A 13337-nucleotide genomic window follows, 5' to 3' on the forward strand; every position below is an offset into this window, starting at 1 on the left:
TCTGATGCTTCTTCTGATTAGTAGGTCCGATGCAAGGTTATGCTGTGCTCATTAAAGGGAATCTGTCAGCAGGTTTTTGTTATGTAATCTGAGAGCAGCATGATGTAGGAGTTCAGGCCTTGATTCCAGCAATATGTCACTTACTAGGCTGCTCCCTGTAGTTTTGATAAAATCCTTGTTTTTTTTTCTGCATCAGATCTAACAAAGCTCTGTACTACCCCACCCACATCACTGATTGGCTGCTTTCTGGGTACAGTGGGCATAGGCAGAAAGCTGCCAATCAGTGCTGGGGGGTGGGGCTGGACTGGTAGGCACAAGACTCCTAGTCCTGCTGTGATAATCTCCTACTGTAAAACAGGGATTTTATTGCAACAGCAACCCACAGCCCGGTAAGTGACACATCACTGGAATCAGGCTCTTGGCTCCTACATCATGCTGCTCTCAGATTACATAGCAAAAAAACTGCTGACAGATTCCCTTTAATCAGAAGAAGAGCCATGGATGCCGGCAGGTAGGAGGAGGTTTGTAGGGCTCTGGGGTAGTGATGTGACCACTGGATTAGCGTCCTGCGTATCTTTTTGCTCATTTGGCTTTTTGGAGAGCTGCGTTCACTTGCAGCCCGTTAATTCGCAGTAGCAGCGGCCGCGGCGGCCATCTCTCTATGCTCTCTACAGATGTCTTTGTAGTGCGTCCAGCGTAGCCATAAATCAATAACTGGGCATGTGCGGTAAATAGGCTCGCTGCATTTACTGTGTGTGTTTCTTTTAGAGGACGTGCCTATGAAAACTGGTCTAACCAGGGTGTCAGCGACAGCAGCGTCTCAGCAACAGATATAAGGAGCGGTGCGGAGCACGGTGATGGGCATAGTGCCGGTGCTGTGCACACTCCAGGGCTACTCCGTCACCTCGCCTCCATCTACGAAGAAGGAATAACATCATCATCCTCATCATCACCATCATCACCATCATCATCATGTGTTACTGGCACGCCAGATACAAGGCAGCCTGACATGTGCCCGCGCCGTCTCTCCCATGAAGAATCACGCAGGCTGGAGCCCGGGCAGCGCATCTGTAGTGTTCTTCACATTATGTCTCATTCATCAGATCCCACAAAGTAAGTGACATTTATTTCCCAGGGACGTTACGCACTTCACCTGTGGTGCTGCCGTCATTGTGGAACCATAAGTGCCAGCAATTATTACCTTGCAGGGGCCACACACCCACACTTGTACTCTATGGCAACTGGAAGGCCACATGTTGCATCTCCCCAAATATTCGGTTTAATCCACCATTAAGTACTCCCGTAAAGATATAGCAGAGCCGGGATTGTTAGGTGTAGTAAAGCCGAGATTGTCAAGTGTAGCAGTGCCGACTCAGCCGGGATTGTCAGGTGTAGCAGAGCCGACCTTGTCAGGTATAGCAGAGCCGAGATTGTCAGGTGTAGCAGAGCCGAGATTGTCAGGTATAGCAGAGCTGAGATTGTCAGATATAGCAGAGCTGAGATTGTCAGGTGTAGCAGAGCCGAGATTGTCAGGTATAGCAGAGCCGAGATTGTCAGGTATAGCAGAGCTGAGATTGTCAGATATAGCAGAGCTGAGATTGTCAGATATAGCAGAGCTGAGATTGTCAGGTGTAGCAGAGCCGAGATTGTCAGGTATAGCAGAGCTGAGATTGTCAGGTGTAGCAGAGCCGAGATTGTCAGGTGTAGCAGAGCCGACCTTGTCAGATATAGCAGAGCTGAGATTGTCAGGTATAGCAGAGCCGACCTTGTCAGATATAGCAGAGCTGAGATTGTCAGGTGTAGCAGAGCCGAGATTGTCAGGTATAGCAGAGCTGAGATTGTCAGGTGTAGCAGAGCCAAGATTGTCAGAGTAGTAAAGCCAAGATTGTCAGGTGTGACAGAGCCGAGATTGTCAGAGTAGTAAAGCCGAGATTGTCAGGTGTAGCGGAGCCGAGATTGTCAGGTATAGCAGGGCCAAGATTGTTAGGTGTAGTAGAGCCGAGATTGTCAGGTATAGCAGAGCTGAGATTGTCAGGTGTAGCAGAGCCAAGATTGTCAGAGTAGTAAAGCCAAGATTGTCAGGTGTGACAGAGCCGAGATTGTCAGAGTAGTAAAGCCGATATTGTCAGGTGTAGCGGAGCCGAGATTGTCAGGTATAGCAGGGCCAAGATTGTTAGGTGTAGTAGAGCCGAGATTGTCAGGTATAGCAGAGCCGACATTGTCAGGTGTAGCAGAACCGAGATTGTCATTGGGCAAAACTTAAGGGTGATATCTTTATAATTTTACGCAACGAGAAGCGATATCGACATTTGGCCACCAGCGACTGCCAGTATCCTGCCTGTATTTTATTAACCCATTGTTTGTTTTAAATTTTAACTGATCTTCATAATATTTTTAGATAATATTTATTATTATTTATAACATCTAATATATAATATTAATTCATGCAGCAAAGATCAAGGGATCAGTGACTGAGTCGATCATAATACCAACCTAATGCCTATGATTAGCAAAATTGTGATGCAAATTGTAAAAAAAAAAAAAAGAATGAAAATTAATGGCAGCAACATATCAGCGCTTGTGAAGGCTGAGCTCAGTCCCAGGTCTCTGAGACATCATCTGTCACAGCCGTCTGATTGATTTTTTTTTTTTTTTTTTACTGTGTTTTAGGCATAATATTGATTGCTACAATCCGACGATCAAGTGATCATTGTAGGAATCCGATCACAATTATTTCCACAATTTCCGTTCACTCCGTGTAAACGCTGAGCCCAGTCCGCTGTCTCTATGATGCATCATCTGCACATCCGTCTGATGGGAGCGAATCCCCCTGTGCAAACGCAGAAATGCTGATGGCATAGTGTGTATTGGTACAATGTGACCAGTGATCGACAAGATCAGCGTAAATTGTATCAACCCGATCCCTATGATCACTAAAATTGTGATGTAATTTTTTTTACACTGGATTTATTATTATTTTTTTTAAACTCTAAAATCAATGGCAGCAGCGGATCAGCGCATGTGAATGCTCGGCGTAGCCCCCTGTCTCTGTGATGCATCATCAGGACATGCGTCTGATTGATTCCGATATTGGCTGAGTTTGATGTGTAATATTATTTGCTGCAATCCGATGGGAGCGATGATCAAGTGATCGGTGATCTATCCGGTCATTATAAATTCTATCAATCCGATCACTATGACATCTGATCACAATGATCGTAAAAAATGGTAAAATTGATTTTCTTTTTTATTTACGTTTGCAAATAAAGGAGTGTTTTTTTGTTGTCGAAAACAAAACCCTGTCCCTCGCCTGCAGTTTGCAAAAAAAAAAAAAAAATAAAGCTTTACACACCCTCCCCAGGTACAGCGCTGTTCCCAGTGTTGTGCCATCAACTCGGTCAGAACTGCCGAGCTCACTGATTGGCTGCAGCACTGCTGACGTGATGTCAGCGCTGTAGACAATGAAAGATATTGGGAGCAACTGTAGAGACTCGACACTGGACCATGGGAGGGTGAGTAAGGCATAATATGTGGAGACAAAGGTTTACCAAAACTGAAAAAGCCCGTTAATTCCAGCAATTTATCAATTGTAGCATTTGCTGCTGTGTAAGCGCAGGATAAATCCCAGTACTGTGCAAATATCAGTCCATCATCTACAGAGAATCCATTGAAAGCTTCCTAATGGACCTCTCTTCTCATCCCTTTAACAGGTCCATGCACAGACTACCTCGGGTCATTATAGAGTTATAGTCTCATGTAACAGCGGTCACTGAGATTTCCATAAGTGATCGGCAGCCCTACCTGTGTCAATATAGAACCTAAACCCATAAGATATCAGCAGGTAGCATCATGTGCATTGCAGGATGGCTATATATACATATATAGTGCTGCGATGGGTTTGTCATTTAAAGGACTTGTCCATGAGTATGGTCGTAAAAGACTTGTAATAGGAATGTGTTGAAATAGAGAAAAAGAAACCTGTGTGACCTGGTCTCCCATTCATTTGACTGAGCAGCGTGTAATGCCACATTTCACCTGCATTGGTCGCTACAGGGTTTTTGTGCGATCACAGATAAGGTCTCCTGATGACAGCTGATGATCACGAAAGGGGTTTTTGCATTTATTTAAAAAAAACAACAACCTGTTATTTACGCAACCTCCTTGGGTCACGTTGACACCGCTGCTGGCAGTCAGTGAGCTCAGTAGCTCAGAGCGGCTTGTGCAGAACCACTGAGCTCACTGATTGGCTGCAGCGCTGTTGATGTGAGGTCAGTACTGTAGACAATAACAGATACCAGTAGCAGCGTCGGAGACTCAATGCTGGACCTGTGAATGGTGAGTAAAGCACATGCACATGCTCTGTACACTATCCTTTGATTAATCTGTCCCTACATTGGAGCAGGGCATGCTAGTCCCTTTGGCGCGTTTCGCCAGTGTTACCGGCTTCTTCTCAGGCCAATTATTAATATGCCTAATGCTAACACAGGTCAACATTCCTCATTCATCAGAAAATGCAGCACATCGATCCGCACGTGAAACGGTGAATGCATTAGGCCTGTTTCCGATTTCCGCTGTCGGCGGTTAGCTGACATCCGCCAAAACGAAAATTAACGGATCTGTCTCCGTTATGTGACCTACGGAACTCAGCGTCTGCCTTTCTGGTCGGATCCGCAGAAGATGCTAAGTGTTGGAAATTTAAAGCGAGAGAGAGAGATTTTCCCGGAACACAGTATAAATTAGCGGTCCGTCGCTCGGAAAAAACGTTGCAGAGTCCGTCTCATCCGCCCGGGAGGCGATAAAATTTTGACGGATCCGTCAAAATATGGTTGGGACGGACGACCGTCAGTCAACATCCGCCGCTAATGTATGTCTATGGGAGACATGTCTATGGCGGATCCGTTTTTTCCCAAAATTGGCGGATTTTGACTGACGTCAAAAAACGGAAGTGTGAAACAGGCCTTACCAGCATCTGACATATAGTATCTGAGAGTACGCTTACAGCGCGCGCTCCAGCACTGCCGCCTGTCAATATAAGATCATTATCACACTGCGCTACAGCTGCTTCCAGGGTGCACCTGCGCATAGCGCGATCTGGCGCCATTCTACTGAACACACACTTGCAGTGTGTCTTCAGCAATATGGCGCCGGACAGCGCTATGGGCATGCGCGATTCCGGCCGCACTCCTGCCCCGGCCTCCAGCAGAATGTGACAGCGCTGGAGCACGGGAAGGAAGGGTGAGTATAAATGTTTTTGGTTTTTTTTGCATGTGTGTAGTTTAATAGGAGTGAGGGGACCATGCATACCAGGATAGGGGAGGTGAGAGGACCATGCATACCAGGATTGGGGGGTGAGGGGGCCATGCATACCAGGATTGGGGGGTGAGAGGACCATGCATACCAGGATTGGGGGGTGAGGGGGCCATGCATACCAGGATTGGGGGGTGAGGGGGCCATGCATACCAGGATTGGGGGGTGAGGGGGCCATGCATACCAGGATTGGGGGGTGAGGGGACCATGCATTCCAGGATTGGGGGGTGAGGGGACCATGCATACCAGGATTGGGGGATGAGTGGTGCCATCCATACCGGGAATGGGGGTTAGGGGTACCATGCATATCAGGATTGGGGGATGAGGGGTACCATGCATACCAGGATGGGGGGGGTGAGGGGACCATGCATACCAGGATAGGGGGGGTGAGGGTACCATGCATACCAGGATTGGGGGATGAGGGGTACCATGCATGCCAGGATTGGGGGTGAGGGGACCATGCATACCAGGATGGGGGGGTGAGGGGACCATGCATACCAGGATTGGGGGATGAGGGGTACCATGTATACCAGGATTGGGGGATGAGGGGTACCATGCATGCCAGGATTGGGGGTGAGGGGACCATGCATACCAGGATGGGGGGGTGAGGGGACCATGCATACCAGGATAGGGGGTGAGGGGACCATGCATACCAGGATTGGGGGGTTAGAGCACCATGCATACCAGGATTGGGGGGTGAGGAGGCCATGCATACCAGGATTGGGATATGAGGGGTACCATGCATACCAGGATGGGGGGGTGAGGGGACCATGCATACCTGGATTGGGGGGTGAGGGGTACCATGCATACCAGGATAGGGGGGGGTGAGGGGACCATGCATACCAGGATTGGGGGATGAGGGGTACCATGCATACCAGGATTGCGGGATCAGCGGTACCATGCTTACCAGGATAGGGGGATTTGGGGTACCATGCATACCAGGATTGGGGGATGAGGGGTACCCTGCATACCAGGATTGGGGGATGAGGGATACCATGCATACCAGGATAGGGGGTGAGGGGACCATGCATACCATAATAGGGGGGTGAGAGGACCATGCATACCAGGACTGGGGGATGAGGGAACCATGCATACCAGGATAGGGGGTGAGGGGACCATACATACCAGGATAGGGATGAGGTAGTACCATGCATACCAGGATTGGGGGATGAGGGAACCATGCATACCAGGATAGAGGGTGAGGGGGCCATGCATACCAGGATTGGGGGATGAGAGGACCTTGCATACCAGGATAGGGGGTGAGGGGACCATGCATACAAGGATAGGGGGTGAGGGGACCATGCATACAAGGATAGGGGGTGAGGGGACCATGCATACAAGGATAGGGGGTGAGGGGACCATGCATACCAGGATAGGGGGTGAGGGGACCATGCACACCAGGATAGGGGGTGAGGGGACCATGCACACCAGGATAGGGGTTGAGGGGACCATGCACACCAGGATAGGGATGAGGGAGTACCATGCATACCAGGATTGGGGGGTGAGGGGACCATGCATACCAGGATAGGGATGAGGGAGTACCATGCATACCAGGATTGGGGGGTGAGAGGACCATGCATACCAGGATTGGGGGATGAGGGGTACCATGCATACCAGGATGGGGGGGTGAGGGGACCATGCATACCAGGATAGGGATGAGGGAGTACCATGCATACCAGGATTGGGGGGTGAGAGGACCATGCATACCAGGATAGGGGGTGAGGGGACCATGCATACCAGGATAGGGGGTGAGGGAGTTCCATGCATACCAGGATTGGGGGGGTGAGGGGACCATGCATACCAGGATGAAGAATGGGGTGCCATGCATACCAGGATTGGGGGATGAGGGGTACCATGCATACCAGGATTGGGGGATGAGGGGTACCCTGCATACCAGGATTGGGGGATGAGGGGTACCCTGCATACCTGGATTGGGGGATGAGGGGTACCCTGCATACCAGGATTGGGGGATGATGGGTACCCTGCATACCTGGATTGGGGGATGAGGGGTACCATGCATACCAGGATTGGGGGATGAGGGGTACCCTGCATACCAGGATTGGGGGATGAGGGATACCATGCATACCAGGATAGGGGGTGGGGGGACCATACATACCAGGATAGGGATGAGGTAGTACCATGCATACCGGGATTGGGGGATGAGGGAACCATGCATACCAGGATCGGGGGATGAGAGGACCATGCATACCAGGATAGAGGGTGAGGGGGCCATGCATACCAGGATTGGGGGATGAGAGGACCATGCATACCAGGATAGGGGGTGAGGGGACCATGCATACAAGGATAGGGGGTGAGGGGACCATGCATACCAGGATAGGGGGTGAGGGGACCATGCACACCAGGATAGGGATGAGGGAGTACCATGCATACCAGGATTGGGGGGTGAGGGGACCATGCATACCAGGATAGGGATGAGGGAGTACCATGCATACCAGGATTGGGGGATGAGGGGTACCATGCATACCAGGATGGGGGGGTGAGGGGACCATGCATACCAGGATAGGGGGTGAGGGGACCATGCATACCAGGATAGAGGGTGAGGGGGCCATGCATACCTGGATTGGGAGATGAGAGGACCATGCATACCAGGATAGGGGGTGAGGGGACCATGCATACAAGGATAGGGGGTGAGGGGACCATGCATACCAGGATAGGGGGTGAGGGGACCATGCACACCAGGATTGGGGGATGAGGGGTACCATGCATACCAGGATGGGGGGGTGAGGGGACCATGCATACCAGGATAGGGATGAGGGAGTACCATGCATACCAGGATTGGGGGGTGAGAGGACCATGCATACCAGGATAGGGGGTGAGGGGACCATGCATACCAGGATAGGGGGTGAGGGAGTTCCATGCATACCAGGATTGGGGGGGTGAGGGGACCATGCATACCAGGATGAAGAATGGGGTGCCATGCATACCAGGATTGGGGGATGAGGGGTGCCATGCATACCAGGATTGGGGGATGAGGGGTACCCTGCATACCAGGATTGGGGGATGAGGGGTACCCTGCATACCTGGATTGGGGGATGAGGGGTACCCTGCATACCAGGATTGGGGGATGATGGGTACCCTGCATACCTGGATTGGGGGATGAGGGGTACCATGCATACCAGGATTGGGGGATGAGGGGTACCCTGCATACCAGGATAGGGGGTGAGGGGACCATGCATACCATAATAGGGGGTGAGAGGACCATGCATACCAGGACTGGGGGATGAGGGAACCATGCATACCAGGATAGGGGGTGAGGGGACCATACATACCAGGATAGGGATGAGGTAGTACCATGCATACCAGGATTGGGGGATGAGGGAACCATGCATACCAGGATCGGGGGATGAGAGGACCATGCATACCAGGATAGAGGGTGAGGGGGCCATGCATACCAGGATTGGGGGATGAGAGGACCATGCATACCAGGATTGGGGGATGAGGGATACCATGCATACCAGGATAGGGGGTGAGGGGACCATGCATACCATAATAGGGGGTGAGAGGACCATGCATACCAGGACTGGGGGATGAGGGAACCATGCATACCAGGATAGGGGGTGGGGGGACCATACATACCAGGATAGGGATGAGGTAGTACCATGCATACCGGGATTGGGGGATGAGGGAACCATGCATACCAGGATCGGGGGATGAGAGGACCATGCATACCAGGATAGAGGGTGAGGGGGCCATGCATACCAGGATTGGGGGATGAGAGGACCATGCATACCAGGATAGGGGGTGAGGGGACCATGCATACAAGGATAGGGGGTGAGGGGACCATGCATACCAGGATAGGGGGTGAGGGGACCATGCACACCAGGATAGGGATGAGGGAGTACCATGCATACCAGGATTGGGGGGTGAGGGGACCATGCATACCAGGATAGGGATGAGGGAGTACCATGCATACCAGGATTGGGGGATGAGGGGTACCATGCATACCAGGATGGGGGGGTGAGGGGACCATGCATACCAGGATAGGGGGTGAGGGGACCATGCATACCAGGATAGAGGGTGAGGGGGCCATGCATACCTGGATTGGGGGATGAGAGGACCATGCATACCAGGATAGGGGGTGAGGGGACCATGCATACAAGGATAGGGGGTGAGGGGACCATGCATACCAGGATAGGGGGTGAGGGGACCATGCACACCAGGATTGGGGGATGAGGGGTACCATGCATACCAGGATGGGGGGGTGAGGGGACCATGCATACCAGGATAGGGATGAGGGAGTACCATGCATACCAGGATTGGGGGGTGAGAGGACCATGCATACCAGGATAGGGGGTGAGGGGACCATGCATACCAGGATAGGGGGTGAGGGAGTTCCATGCATACCAGGATTGGGGGGGTGAGGGGACCATGCATACCAGGATGAAGAATGGGGTGCCATGCATACCAGGATTGGGGGATGAGGGGTGCCATGCATACCAGGATTGGGGGATGAGGGGTACCCTGCATACCAGGATTGGGGGATGAGGGGTACCCTGCATACCTGGATTGGGGGATGAGGGGTACCCTGCATACCAGGATTGGGGGATGATGGGTACCCTGCATACCTGGATTGGGGGATGAGGGGTACCATGCATACCAGGATTGGGGGATGAGGGGTACCCTGCATACCAGGATTGGGGGATGAGGGATACCATGCATACCAGGATAGGGGGTGAGGGGACCATGCATACCATAATAGGGGGTGAGAGGACCATGCATACCAGGACTGGGGGATGAGGGAACCATGCATACCAGGATAGGGGGTGAGGGGACCATACATACCAGGATAGGGATGAGGTAGTACCATGCATACCAGGATTGGGGGATGAGGGAACCATGCATACCAGGATCGGGGATGAGAGGACCATGCATACCAGGATAGAGGGTGAGGGGGCCATGCATACCAGGATTGGGGGATGAGAGGACCATGCATACCAGGATAGGGGGTGAGGGGACCATGCATACAAGGATAGAGGGTGAGGGGACCATGCATACCAGGATAGGGGGTGAGGGGACCATGCACACCAGGATAGGGATGAGGGAGTACCATGCATACCAGGATTGGGGGGTGAGGGGACCATGCACACCAGGATAGGGATGAGGGAGTACCATGCATACCAGGATTGGGGGGTGAGGGGACCATGCATACCAGGATAGGGATGAGGGAGTACCATGCATACCAGGATGGGGGGGTGAGAGGACCATGCATACCAGGATAGGGGGTGAGGGGACCATGCATACCAGAATAGGGGGTGAGGGGACCATGCATACCAGGAAAGGGATGAGGGAACCATGCATACCAGGATAGAGGGTGAGGGGGCCATGCATACCAGGATTGGGGGATGAGAGGACCATGCATACCAGGATAGGGGGTGAGGGGACCATGCATACAAGGATAGGGGGTGAGGGGACCATGCATACCAGGATAGGGGGTGAGGGGACCATGCACACCAGGATAGAGGGTGAGGGGGCCATGCATACCTGGATTGGGGGATGAGAGGACCATGCATACCAGGATAGGGGGTGAGGGGACCATGCATACAAGGATAGGGGGTGAGGGGACCATGCATACCAGGATAGGGGGTGAGGGGACCATGCACACCAGGATTGGGGGATGAGGGGTACCATGCATACCAGGATGGGGGGGTGAGGGGACCATGCATACCAGGATAGGGATGAGGGAGTACCATGCATACCAGGATTGGGGGGTGAGAGGACCATGCATACCAGGATAGGGGGTGAGGGGACCATGCATACCAGGATAGGGGGTGAGGGAGTTCCATGCATACCAGGATTGGGGGGGTGAGGGGACCATGCATACCAGGATGAAGAATGGGGTGCCATGCATACCAGGATTGGGGGATGAGGGGTACCATGCATACCAGGATTGGGGGATGAGGGGTACCCTGCATACCAGGATTGGGGGATGAGGGGTACCCTGCATACCTGGATTGGGGGATGAGGGGTACCCTGCATACCAGGATTGGGGGATGATGGGTACCCTGCATACCTGGATTGGGGGATGAGGGGTACCATGCATACCAGGATTGGGGGATGAGGGGTACCCTGCATACCAGGATTGGGGGATGAGGGATGCCATGCATACCAGGATAGGGGGTGAGGGGACCATGCATACCATAATAGGGGGTGAGAGGACCATGCATACCAGGACTGGGGGATGAGGGAACCATGCATACCAGGATAGGGGGTGAGGGGACCATACATACCAGGATAGGGATGAGGTAGTACCATGCATACCAGGATTGGGGGATGAGGGAACCATGCATACCAGGATCGGGGGATGAGAGGACCATGCATACCAGGATAGAGGGTGAGGGGGCCATGCATACCAGGATTGGGGGATGAGAGGACCATGCATACCAGGATAGGGGGTGAGGGGACCATGCATACAAGGATAGGGGGTGAGGGGACCATGCATACCAGGATAGGGAGTGAGGGGACCATGCACACCAGGATAGGGATGAGGGAGTACCATGCATACCAGGATTGGGGGGTGAGGGGACCATGCATACCAGGATAGGGATGAGGGAGTACCATGCATACCAGGATGGGGGGGTGAGAGGACCATGCATACCAGGATAGGGGGTGAGGGGACCATGCATACCAGAATAGGGGGTGAGGGGACCATGCATACCAGGAAAGGGATGAGGGAACCATGCATACCAGGATAGAGGGTGAGGGGGCCATGCATACCAGGATTGGGGGATGAGAGGACCATGCATACCAGGATAGGGGGTGAGGGGACCATGCATACAAGGATAGGGGGTGAGGGGACCATGCATACCAGGATAGGGGGTGAGGGGACCATGCACACCAGGATAGGGATGAGGGAGTACCATGCATACCAGGATTGGGGGGTGAGGGGACCATGCATACCAGGATAGGGATGAGGGAGTACCATGCATACCAGGATTGGGGGGTGAGATGACTATGCATACCAGGATTGGGGGATGAGTGGTACCATGCATACCAGGATGGGGGGGTGAGGAGACCATGCATACCAGGATAGGGGGTGAGGGGACCATGCATACCAGGATAGAGGGTGAGGGGGCCATGCATACCAGGATAGGGGGTGAGGGGACCATGCATACAAGGATAGGGTGTGAGGGGACCATGCATACCAGGATAGGGGGTGAGGGGACCATGCACACCAGGATAGGGATGAGGGATACCATGCATACCAGGATAGGGGGTGAGGGGACCATGCATACCATAATAGGGGGGTGAGAGGACCATGCATACCAGGACTGGGGGATGAGGGAACCATGCATACCAGGATAGGGGGTGAGGGGACCATACATACCAGGATAGGGATGAGGTAGTACCATGCATACCAGGATTGGGGGATGAGGGAACCATGCATACCAGGATAGAGGGTGAGGGGGCCATGCATACCAGGATTGGGGGATGAGAGGACCATGCATACCAGGATAGGGGGTGAGGGGACCATGCATACAAGGATAGGGGGTGAGGGGACTATGCATACCAGGATAGGGGGTGAGGGGACCATGCACACCAGGATAGGGGGTGAGGGGACCATGCACACCAGGATAGGGATGAGGGAGTACCATGCATACCAGGATTGGGGGGTGAGGGGACCATGCATACCAGGATAGGGATGAGGGAGTACCATGCATACCAGGATTGGGGGGTGAGAGGACCATGCATACCAGGATTGGGGGATGAGGGGTACCATGCATACCAGGATGGGGGGGGTGAGGGGACCATGCATACCAGGATAGGGATGAGGGAGTACCATGCATACCAGGATTGGGGGGTGAGAGGACCATGCATACCAGGATAGGGGGTGAGGGGACCATGCATACCAGGATAGGGGGTGAGGGAGTACCATGCATACCAGGATTGGGGGGGTGAGGGGACCATGCATACCAGGATGAAGAATGGGGTGCCATGCATACCAGGATTGGGGGATGAGGGGTACCCTGCATACCAGGATTGGGGGATGAGGGGTACCCTGCATACCAGGA

The 13337-nt window shown here is 53.0% G+C and overlaps 1 protein-coding gene across 1 annotated transcript in view; it reads left to right on the forward strand.

Annotated features, from left to right (window-relative positions):
- The first annotated feature begins 749 nt into the window (after positions 1–749).
- VSTM5 (V-set and transmembrane domain containing 5) overlaps positions 750–13337 on the forward strand; it is a 57816-nt gene continuing 45228 nt past the window's right edge. Inside the window, exon 1 of the mRNA XM_073582991.1 lies at positions 750–1113. Coding sequence (XP_073439092.1) covers positions 1032–1113 — 82 coding nt within the window. The 5' untranslated portion in view covers positions 750–1031. The remainder of the gene's footprint in view (positions 1114–13337) is intronic.

Source organism: Dendrobates tinctorius, unplaced genomic scaffold, assembly GCF_039654945.1.
Source record: "Dendrobates tinctorius isolate UK_male_01 unplaced genomic scaffold, ASM3965494v1 ptg000075l, whole genome shotgun sequence".
Lineage (NCBI taxonomy): Eukaryota > Metazoa > Chordata > Amphibia > Anura > Dendrobatidae > Dendrobates > Dendrobates tinctorius.